General features: G+C 42.4%; 1 protein-coding gene across 3 annotated transcripts in view; it reads left to right on the top strand.

Annotated features, from left to right (window-relative positions):
* Window positions 1-12492, top strand: part of EML6 (EMAP like 6) — a 371399-nt gene that overhangs the window by 130242 nt on the left and 228665 nt on the right. For all 3 annotated transcript variants that reach the window (XM_050951702.1, XM_050951703.1, XM_050951704.1), the window contains 2 exons: window positions 95-280; window positions 2722-2857. In XM_050951702.1, the coding sequence (XP_050807659.1) occupies window positions 95-280; window positions 2722-2857 (322 nt within the window). The remainder of the gene's footprint in view (window positions 1-94; window positions 281-2721; window positions 2858-12492) is intronic.

The raw sequence follows: 12492 nt of genomic DNA, 5'->3' as shown, positions 1-12492 counted from the left end.
ACAATAAGGAGATATGTCTGTACGATCTGCAGACTGATTTCAAAACCAAAAATGCTACAGAAACTTCTCTTCATGTATCATTTACATTTAATAGTTTTGGACGTTGTGTGGAAATGCACTGACAGCAAAAAGAGGAATATTTGGCAAAACAGGAGATCTCCAAACTATCCTTTGCTTAGCATGTGCAAAAGAAGATGTCACGTACTCTGGTGCTTTAAATGGAGACGTCTATGTTTGGAAAGGGCTAAACTTAGTCCGCACAATTCAAGGAGCTCATAGTGTAAGTTGTGTTTTTAATTCTAATTTATGAAAATTAACCTTGTTCACTGAATTGAAGAACTGTAATGGATCTTTGCTATTTCAATAGATTACAACCTGTGTCAATTCATAACAGAATGTATAGTGTTCAGTAAGACTTTATGAATTGTTCACTTTATACTCTGATTAGGTAGGTATTTAGGTATTAGCTACAGTATTTTGTTCTACTGACAGAACTGCTGCTGTTGTTTGTTTGTTTGTTTGTGTGTAGTTTTGACACTGATTTCACTGAACAGACTTAAATGTAAGGTATCATCTTGACAGATTTTAAAGTGGCTTCAGTTCTGAATAGACTAATTGTATAAACATATATTCTTATGTGCTAGTCTTATTTAAAATAGGATTCCCAATATTCTGTACCAAGGTTTTTCATAAAAATGAGATCTTAAGCATAACAAGCATCTTCTGTGTTTTTCTCATTAACCAAGGCAATAAGAACATGAACAAATCTGCTTTACAGTGGAGTTCCTCTTTGGCTTGCTCACATAACATGGAAATTATTTTAAAAACTCTCATTAAATACTAAAAATGTAATTTGAAGCAAACAATAATCTTAATCTATTCAGTGTAGATGAACATTAAAGCTAAAAAATAGCAGAGGCATATTTTAGTACTGTAAATGTTTATTTCATATTCCTAAACATTCAACTTTAGTGCCTGAATTAGGTTACATATGTTTGTGTTACCTTTTGTAACATGTGGATAGGGATTCTTTCCTTAGTGCAGTGTTATAAATCCCCTGGGTAGCTCTTATGGCATATTTCTAGAACCTGGGTAGAAACAACAATTTTGTGATACAGTTGTTGCTGAGCCTCAGTAGTTATGAGCCTAAGAAAAACACAGCTTTGCTGACATCGTATGAAGAATCACAGTAATATTCAAAAATAGAATTCCATCATGGAATGGGCTATTCAAATACCCCAGGGGAACCTGCTTCAATACAGAAATACTCCTCCCCGTGACCACACACCCCTAGTTGTCACCTACCACCCATCACTGGAACTCATATTATCAAACACCTACAACCCATATTTGATGGGAACCTCACCCAGAAATAAATCTTTCCTGAACCCACTCTTCTGGCCTTCAAATAACCTCCCAGCCTTTCCAATCTTCTCATCATACACAAGCTCCCCACAGACCAGGACATAACAACTCAAAGTGGCACCAGACCCTGCCAGAACAACAGATGCAAAACTTGCAGATATATCTTCCACTACTACAATGATAAAAAAAAAAAATCCCACAACACACCTTTCAAGATTCATGGGCTCTACACATGCCTATTACAACATGTGGTGTACCTCATTTAGTGCACTAAATACTCCAATAACAACTATTTGGGTGAACTTGCACAGAAAAATGATAAAAGACAAAAACATCATTTCACTCGTGGGTGAACACTTTTCACAAAGCAGTCGCTTTATATTTGACCTATCAGTCCTCATCCTCAAAGGAAACCTGCATAACGCTTTCAAAAGATGAGTCTGGAAGCTTACATTCATAACTTCGCTAGACACTAAAAATCATGGACTAAATAGAGACACTGGATTTATGGCTTATTACAATAATCTATAATCTACTAATGGCCACTTCATCTTGAATGATCCCTTGAAATATGTGTTAACTACTTACGCAAAACAACCTGTTCCATCTTGTACTTAGTTGTGACACTCTGATTTAAGTTTCCCAAACCTCATGAAGACCTCTATGTAAGTTTGAAAGCTTGTCTGTCTCACCAACAGAAGTTGGTCCAATAAAAGATATTACACTAGAGACATGATGATGATACATTAGTAAGCATTCTAACAAGTACTGTAAAAATATTTCACTGTAGAACAACATGGTAATCCATAAATTTTGCCTTTTGTAAAAGTGAAAAAACAATTCAAACTACAGTAGATACTTTTTGTGCCAACAAAAAATGAAATTCACACTCTTTCAGTTTATATCAGATTCCAAATGATGTCTGAACTGAATTCATGAAACATTGTCTGAGCCATCTCTTCACCTGTAAGAATATTTGTGTCAATTGTTTGCTTGTTTTTGTTTATTCTGGGTGACAATTTATTGTAAGCATCCCATCGTTTACTTAATACTCTTTAGAAACAACATTCATTAAATTTAATTTATAGTCACATATGTATGCTATGTGTATGACATTTATACAAAAGTTCCTTTATAATTCACAATCAATGGATTGGTAAGAGGACACTTGAAATAAACTGTCACCTGTGTGTTTGGTTTGTTTTCTGAGTGGAGAGCATCTTGTCTTTTAAACAGTATTATCTAACAGTTCTTAACAGTTTGGCCTTTAACAAGAGCATACTCAAACACACTTGGATTTGTTTTTATGTTTAAATTGTTATCAACTTTCAAAACTATTATACTATTGATTAACAGGCTGGAATTTTTAGTATGTATGCTTGTGAGGAAGGTTTTGCCACTGGTGGGAGAGATGGTTGTATTCGGTTATGGGACACCGATTTCAAGCCAATAACTAAAATTGATCTCAGGGAGACTGAACAAGGATACAAAGGTAATACGATTATTTGTCAGTGGATTTTGATATATTTGGATAATGGATGTTACGTTTTAATACAATATAAAGTTTTAATGCCTGTGCATAATGCCTTATGAATTTTACCAGACCGGATATATACAGATTTTTAAACAATTATTTTGCTTGACAATGTTTTTTAATATCTTTGAGCAGTTCTCATATTCCATAGTAAAAATAGAAGGATGTTTTGTCATCTTTTTTCCATGCTGTGGAAGTTCAGAACATGATCTACAAAGGTACACTCATCATAAAAGTGTGAGAATGAGGTTACTCATGCTTTCTGAGCACAAGAGGGGGGAAGAGAGGGGAAGCCAATCATTATGACTCTTAATATTCAATATTTTTCTGTGAGTGCTTGTTCATTTCCATTCCATGCCCACCCTGCATACCGTTACCAGAGATTTTTCCCTTAGTGGTATCTGTTGGGCCAGCTCTAGTGCCTGCTGGAGCTGTGCACTCGTGTGCTGGTATAAGGGGCACTACTGGCTATGCACCCTCTCGGTTCCTTCTTATCACCCATGAATGTTGCTGGAATGACCCTTCTTGCTTCAGCAAGATTTTCTTCCCAGTGTTTTTTGGACTCTAACACTTCATTCTTAGTTATCGTAGTTTAGCATATATAGTTTTTGAAATTAGAATTAATGTATATAATTAGCTCCTGTCATTGAGAGACTCCTGTGCACCATGGGCCAGGCATGCCTCAATCCCCAGGCTTCAAACCTTGTGCATCCTGTGGCAAACCTATGCTTGTGAGTGACCCACACTCCAGCTGCTTGAAGTGCTTGGGGGAAACTCATCTGATGGACAACTGCCAGATCTGTCGGGACTTCAAATCCCACACTAAAAAGGACAGACATTAGGCTGAAGACTATCCTCATGGAAGCTGCCCTCAGACCAGAGCAGAGCCACTACAATTTGGTGCTGAACACTTTGGTGTGAATGCGAAGTGCTCCTCTGGCACCAAGCGGATCACTGGCCAATGCAATGGTCTTACTGGAACCCCTGGGGTTTTCCCCCGGCACCAGGTCCTCCCTCCCATTGCTCCTACTCAGTGGTTTCCAAGAGACAGGCATTCACTCCTTCTCAGTCGCACTGGACCTGACCCTAGTACCGATGTTCAGGAGCTGGCTCCAGCGGATGTCATTGGGGCTGAGGAAGAAGAGGGAGCCCATCCTCTGGTGCAAGCCTCCTGCTTACTCTCTCCAGATGAGGCTGTCGTGAGACCAGGTGTCCTCTTCCACAGAATGATTTCAGGGCCCAATGGGACCTTTTGAAGTGGACTGCTGCAAATCTGGGTCTGGAAATTGAGGATCTTAAAGAGACATCACACAGCCTTAGTAATATCCTAGCTGCAGCAGCTCCATCCAAGGTGACCTTACCCATCAATGAGACTGTGATGGGGCTGGTCAAGGCCCTGTGGCAAACTCCTCCTTCTTTGCTCCTCACCTCAAATTGGGCAGAGAAGAAGTATTATGTGCCAGCGAGTGGGTGTGAATACTTGTACTTGCCCCCCCTCCCCCCGCTCCTCCACCAGTGTCCCCGGTTGTGTCTGCAATAAACGAGAGGGACAGGCAGGGCCAATTGAGCGCTACCCCTAAACAAAAAGAGGTGAAGAAACTGGACCTTTTCAGAAGAAAGGTTTATTTGTCAGGTAGCCTTCAACTATGTATCTCTAACCAGCAAGCTTTGCTGGCAAGATAAGATTATAATCTATGGGACTCCCTGGCTAAATTTAAAGACTCTCTGGCCCAAGATTCAAGGCAGGAGTTCACTGCCCTCTTGGAAGAGGGAAAGAATATGGCCGGGACCTCTCTCCAGGTCGCTCTGGATGCAGCTGACTTGGCAGCTGGATAGTGACCTCTATTGTCACCATGAGGCATTCTTGGCTCCAGCCCTTGAGGCTTCCTCATGAGGTCCACCAGTCCATCCAGGACCTCTCCTTCAAGGGCTCCTGTCTATTCTCAGAGCAGACAGTCATGAGACTTCACAGTCTGAAGGACTGAAGGGCCACCCTATGATTCTTAGGCCTTTATGCTCCATCAGTTTCCAGGAAGCACTTTGGGCCCCAGCAACCTCCTTGTTTCTAGGTGTCTCCAAGACAAAAGCCCACAGAAGAAAAGGGAGAGGTTATAATCAGCACCAACCACTCCTGTCTATCTCAACCTCCCTGTCAGGATCTCAGAGGTACTCTGTGGGGTTCAAGCAAGCCTTTTAAAGGTATGCCAGAGGGCGCTATGTCGTCACCACTTCAGATCCATCTCCCCTTTTATTTTTGGACTGTCTGTCCCACTTCAACCAGCATAGTCATACATTGGACCATAGGGATCTAAGTACAGTGACAATTGGCTATGCCCTTCAGTTTTAATCCCTTCCCTCCCACAAGCCCCTTCTCATGCCTCTTCAGGGACCCTTCTCATGAGCAACTCCTTGTCCAGGAGGTGCAATACCTCCTACAAATGGGGGCTGTGGAGGACGTTCCACAAGACTTGAGAGGAAAGGTGTTTTACACCCGATATTTCCTAATCCCAAAGGCCAAAGGTGGCCTCCAGCCCATTCTGGACCGGCATGGCCTCAGCAAATACCTCCCTGGATCCCAGAGACTGGTATGCTGCCCTTGACTTAAAGGATGGATACTTTCACATTTCTATCTTCTGTGGCCACAGAAGATTTCTCAAGTTTGTTGTGGGTCAGCACCACTATTAATTCACCACTCTTCCCTTTGGCCTATCAGCGGCCCCCTGGGTTATCATGAAGTGTATGGTGATACTAGCAGGCTTCCTCAGATGGTGAGGCATCTACCCATACCTTGATGATGGCTGATCAAAGGTCAGTCACAGGCTCAAGTTCAAAACAGCATTAGCACAGTCCAAGCCACCTTCCAAGTGCTAGGCCTGCTGATAAACGAATGGAAATCAACTCTTAGCCTGGCTCAGGGAATAGAATTTACTGGGGCAGTGCTCAGCTCGACCCACGACAGAGCCTTCCTGCCAGAGGCCTGATTCCAAACCATGTTGGATCTGATATCCAATGTCATGGTCCACCCAATTATGACAGCTCGGGTTTGCCTCAAGCTACTGGGGCACATGGTGGCATGTACTAATGTGGTTCAACACGCAAGACTGCACTTCTGGCCCCTCCAGATGTGGTTAACATCAGTATACTCCTTGAGCAGGCAACATTTAGATTCTGTGGTTTCTCCCCTAGTCTTCACCTCCCTGGAATGGTGGAAAGACCCAAGATCGGTAATGATGGGGGTGCCCTTTGTTATCCCTCAACCATCAGTAGCTTTAATCTTGGATGCATTAGAACTGGGGTGGGGAGCCCACCTCAACAATTTCAGGACTTGGGGCCTCAGGGCCCAAGAAGAAGTCCCTGAACATAAATGTCAGGGAGCTCAGGGCAGTACGCTTAGCTTGCCAAGTGTTACTTCTCCAGCTCTCAAGTCAGGTGGTGCAAGTCCTGACAGAGAATACTGTGGCCATGTTCTATATCAACAAGCAGGGAGGGGGCTCTATCTTTGGCCCTGTGTCAGGAGGCCATCCATCTATGGAACTTCTGCACAAAGCACTCCATTTATCTAGAGGTGTCACATCTCCTGGGAGCCTGAAATGTAATGGTGGATCACTTCAGCAGATCCTTTTCCTCTCACCATGAGTGGTCCCTTCACCAAGAGGTTGCCAGGTTCATACTACAAAGGTGGGGGCTTCCCCAAGTGGACCTGATCACTACTACACAGAACAGGAAATGCCATCAGTTTTGCTCACTGCATGGGCACAGCCCAGGCTCCTTCTCCAACTTTCTTTTTCCCATGGTCAGATCTCCTATTCTACACCTTTCCCCAATTCCTCTGACTCACAAGTTCTTCCTAAAAGTTAAACAGGATAAGGTGAAAGTTATTCTTATAGCCCTGGCATAGCCATGCCAACACTGGTCTGATATGCCCCTAGATCTGTCAGTAGCATCTCAAGTCTTGCTCCTACTACATCCAGACCTAATTTCACAAAACCACAGTTGGTTGCTTCAAACCTCATCTTGTTGCACCTAATTTAATGGATACTCCACAGCTGAACCCAGAGGAACAGGCTTGCTTGGAGCAGGTCCAGCAGGTCTTACTAGGTAGCAGAAAGCTATCCACCAGGGCTACCTACCTAAATAAATATATGGAGATATACCTATCTCATAGAACTGGAAGGGGCTGTGAAAGGTCATCAAGTCCAGTCCCCTACCTTCACTAGCAGGACTAAGTACTTATTTTGCCCTAGATGGCCCCTTCAGGGATTGAAATCACAATGCTGAGTTTAGCAGGCTAATGCTCAAACCACTGAGCTATCCTTCCCCCCCAGCCAAGTAGCAATGCTTCTTGACATAGGCATCTTAATGAGCTCCCTTTCTGTCTCAGTCTTCCCTTCAGTCTATCTTGGACTACTTGCTCCACTTAAAGCAGCAGAGCCTGGCCCTTGTGTCTATCACTGTGCACTTAGCAGTTATCTCAGCCTTCCACCCACTGGTGAACAGCAGGTCAGTCTTCTCCCACAAGATGAGGGTACAGTTTCTCAAGGGGCTGGAGCTGTTCTATCCTCAGGTGATGGTCTGCAAGCCTGTCCTCCCATGGGACTTAAACCTGGTTCTGTTGAGACACATGAGTCCCCCTTTCAAGTCACTAGCATCATGTCCCCTGCTTGCTTCTCTCTTGGAAGATTGCCTTCTTGGTGGTGATCATCTCAGCCAGAAGGGTCTCTGAAATCAAGGCCCTTACATCAGAACTGCTTTACATGGTGTTCTTTCAGAACAAGGTACAACTACACCCCCACCCAGCCTGCCTGCCAAAGGTGGTGTCACAATTCCATAACAATCAGGCCATTTTCCTGCCAGTATTCTTCCCGAAGCCTCACAAGAACTCTGAGGAATGGCAGCTTCACTCATTGAACATTAGGTATGCCCATGCCTTTTATATTGAGAAGACTAAACCTTTCCGCAAATCCACGCAACTCTTTGTAGCAGTAGTGCAAAAAATAAGAGGGCTACATGTGTCAGCCCAGAGGATCTCGTCCTGGATAACTACCTGTATTCGGGCTTGCTATGAGTAGGCAGATGCCCCACCTCTGACCATCTTAACTGCTCACTCCACAAGAGCCTCGGCTTCGTCAGCAGTGTTCCTCACACAGGTCCAGGATATCTACAGGGCCCGCAACCTGGTCATCTGTACATACCTTCACATCTCACTACGCCATTAACCAACAGGCCTGGGATGATGTCAGTTTCAGAAGAGTGGTGTTGCTGTCAACATGTCCATGAACTCCAAGCCCACCTTATGGGCCCTACTGCTTGTGAGTCACCTAACATAGAATGGAGATGAGCAGGCACTTGATGAAGAAAAAGCAGTTACTAATCTTTCCATAGCTGCTGTTCTTTGAGATATGTTGCTCATGTCCATTCCACAATCCACTCTCTTACCCTTCTGTCAGAATTAATAGCAAGAAGGAACTGAGAAGATGCATGGCCAGCAGTGTCCATGAGCACATGGCTCCAGAGGGTGGCCCAATGGATACCACTAAGGGAAAAATCTCCAGTGACGGTGCACACTGCGTGCACGCACACCTAACATGGAATGGATATGAGCAACACATCTCGAAGAACAAGATTTGGAAAGGTTAGCAACTGTTTTCTCTGAGAGGAGATATGAGGAGCTGGATTATAGCACAGTCTTTGCAGTGTATCTGGGAGTGTTTAAGGCTGGTGATAGAGGGAACACACTACATATTTTTTTAAGATCTACATTTTAAAAAGTGAACTTTAATTTCGGGTTCTCAATTTGAGACAACTGGAGTCTGATATTCACAGGGGTTGGGCACCTGAAAACCCTATTAGACTGATACGGAGTTGTGGATTCTCAGCACGATGAGGACGCACACAAAAATTGAGGCCCACTACAAATCAGAGGCTGCTTTTGAAAATTTTGACCATAGTATTTCTTGCGTCTAAATATGTTTCCCACAATTTTATTGGAGACATTCTGCCTGATGGAGGCGCCTCCACCCAACATCTTATCACTCTGGAAACCAATTATACCTTTAAAACTTTGATTACAATAATTGAATTGGTGCAGAACAAAAAATAAAGAATAAACTAATTCAGCACAGTGAAATGATCTTTGCAAACTGCATTCAGACCAACTTCATTCTTAGATTCAGTCTTCAACCAACTCTAACTGCAACTGTTACCAGTTGACACTCTTTTAAACTTTACATCACAGAAAGTTTCACACCTGGAAGGTGCTGTAACCACAGAGTGTCGCCACAATTATTAAAGCTCCATATGCCGTACTCCTCTCCTTTAATTTTTAAACCATAGATTTATGCCTTGATTTGCATAGATGCTGAGCACCCATAGTTTCTGTTGAGGCCAATGGTCATTATAGTTACACAATATCTCTGAAAGTGAAGCCATTTTGTCTTCTGGAAGGTATACAATTCCATTTTGATTAAGGGTGTTTGTTGGGACAAGCAACTGTCACATACCCCTCCAGGTCTTAATTTACATTTTCAGAATCACCTTCTATATTAACATTATTATTGGAATCATCAGCAGGTCAGTAAGAAGGATAACAACTTTTTTTCTTAGAAACCATATAATTGTCATCAATGTCAATATCCTTTCTATTTTCTGAAATTTTATCTTGTAATAACTGGTCAGTATGTTTGTTTGTTTTTTCTTTATTTTACTTCAGCCAGGTATGTCATTCATCCTGACACTTATAAAATGTATATCTATACGTAAAATGTATATCTAGACATGCTTCTGACAAGCAAAATGCCTGCAGTCACTGCTATGTCGTTGCTCCAGCAAGTCCCCTTAGCATGTTCTCCAAGTTCCCATCTAGTCAGAGCTCTGTATGCATATTTTTTAGTCTTCAAAGCTCTCAAATGGACCCTGACAGCAAAGTATGTTTGCTGACACAATTCTGGTTTCATGCACTTTTGGCAGCCGTATTTTAATGACTAATGTCCATTTCTACAGAAATAATCTGTAGAAACTATTAGTATTTATACCAGTTTATGATCAATTTCTGAAGTGCTCAAATTCCAAGAAACTTTCTAAAAAACTGTGGAGGAAAAAAAAGATGAATGGGCAAGTCGTGAGCCCTTTGACAGATCTGGTCCTGAGAATTCAATAAGGCCAAACTCTGACATGAAGAAAAAAGAAAACAAAACAGAATAACCACCAAATGCTAAAACTATGGTAAAGCATTACTATATTGTGCCTGAGAACAGTCCCTCATGCAGTCTGTTTCTAATAAAAGTAAGAATGACCTATATGTAGAACTGTACATAGAAGCCATTGCTGGCTATTACAATGCACACACATAAACATTCAGCCTCCTTGGTTCCCCTTGTAGTGGCCCTGTGAAGCACACTTCATATTCTGGAAAGTCCAGTATAGAAATAATACATATCTATCCTGTGCTCTGCTTGCTGCCCATGAACTTTCTGGCAGGTGTCTGTTGTGTTTCTGAATTTACTGAGTTAAGAGAATTTTCTGCAGAAAATTATTGTTTCAAAATAATAAACAACATTAAAAAGCCATAATTTATTTATAAAGGTCATCTATTCCTACTGTGCTATCTGCAAAGACCATCTTACTGTTCTTCTGCAGGTGGTCTAAAGAATGCATTTTGATTTTGGAGTAAGTTAAGTTATTTAGCTTCCTTTGCTTAAAGGAAGAAAACTCGTATTAGAGTTGCTATTAAAATATACTTATTTGATGCCATTACCTCTACCATCTGTTAAATGTTAAAGGATACAAAACACTTAGAGGAGAGCAACCAAGTTCAGAAGAAAATTACATACCAACAGCAAAATGACAGGGATGTAGACTATCAATGCTAATTCTTACTATCTCCTTATAAAATGAGTACAAAATTCCATTTTCAGAGCAAATAATTAGCTCAGTTTCCACTTAAAGATAAATGTGAATGTTAACATAATTCTTTTTATTAGTAAATAAATAACAAATTAAGTGACTTCCAAGTAGCAATAAGCTAAAACTAGAAACATTTATCTAACTCTTTCTCTCCTGAGATTTTGGGGTTCAGATAAAATAGCATTTGAACCACTCATGTTTTAAATTTGTTTTTCCAAATCCAGAAGAAATTTTGTCACTCTGTACTGAGATGGCAGTGACAAAGACTGGAAATCTTACTTAAGCAAACGAGTAAATACTGAATTATGCTACAGCTATTCTATTGGAAGAAAGTGCTTTGTGTTGAAAATTTAGAGGAGTTCTGTCCACATGCATAATCATTTAGATTAAGTAAGAAGAAATTTATCTGTGAAAACTGCTTTCTAACAATAGACAGACTACTAAAATATCAATTTAGGGCATGAAAAAGGTTACAGATCATAAAATCCAAGCAACCTGTGGTCTTACCTTTCCCTGTCCATACCCTTTGTTGTCTATCTTCTCATGTCCTCTTTTCTGTTTTCTCTCTCCACTGTGTCCTTTCAATGTGATGCTTCTCTCACCTGCCTCCTTTGCCCCTTCTTCCATCTCTAGCCCTTTCTTTGGTTCCTGTATTGTGACCCACTGCTGATCCATTCTGTTTGCTAGCTACAGATTTAATTTGACTAGAATTCTGATCACTGGAGCTTTGCCAGAGAGCACTTTAGACATCAGGATTCTTGTCTGTTTCACTTTGTTGATAGTGCACATAGACTCTGATCCAGTAAAACACATGCGTAACTTTAAGTGGTTGAGCAGCCCCATACAAGTCAACTGATAGTCTATATCCCTGTCAAGATCTTGGGATTCTTCAGAACTCTAGAAATTCCGTGATGACTTCAGCTATCTTCTGTGTGGCTCTGGTTCATTTAAGTATGTGCTTAACACTAAGTACAGGTCTGTTGCAACTTACGCACATTTAACATGCGCGATTTCAGCTTTACGCTGAAGGGCTGGAGTCCGGGGGGGCGTGGCCTCAAGTGGAAGAGGCTTGGCCTCAAGTGGAAGAGGTGTGGCCTCAAGATTTAAAGGTCCTGGGGCACCAGCTGTGGCTTGGAGTCCCAGGACCTTTAAATCATCCAGGAAGCTCCAGCTGCAGAGGTGGCTGGTAGCCCCTAGGGCAAACGAAAGGGCCCAAGGCTCCAGCCACCGTGGAGCTCCGGGCCCTTTAAATGCCAGCCCCAGCCCGGCTGCCAAAGCTGCAGGCAGGATTTAAAGGGTTCCTCTGGGCTCCCCACGGCGGCGGGAAGCCCGGTGGAGCCCTTTAAATCCCGCCCGCAACTCCGGCGGCCGGGCCGGGGCAGCCTTTAAAGGGCTCCTCTGGGCTCCCCACGGCGGGAGCCCGGAGGAGCCCTTTAAATGCCGCCCTGGCCCTGCTGCCGGAGCTGCGGGCGGGATTTAAAGGGCTTGGGGATATAATTTTCAATATATGCAGTTTTCGCGTTACGCGATAACCGCAGAATGGAACTCCTGCTTATGATAAGACTTGCCTGTATATGAGTAGTCCCAGTTTCTTCCCCTCCCCACCCCCCTTTGTTTCTTTCCTAAGCAGTTTGCAGAGGCAACCCACTGCTGGATTTACAATTGTTTTAGTACTAGAGTGCTATCAGGAA

This window comes from Gopherus flavomarginatus, chromosome 4 (assembly GCF_025201925.1).
Source record: "Gopherus flavomarginatus isolate rGopFla2 chromosome 4, rGopFla2.mat.asm, whole genome shotgun sequence".
Lineage (NCBI taxonomy): Eukaryota > Metazoa > Chordata > Testudines > Testudinidae > Gopherus > Gopherus flavomarginatus.
Note: the sequence above shows the minus strand (reverse complement) of the source record. Positions and strands in the feature narration are given on the sequence as shown.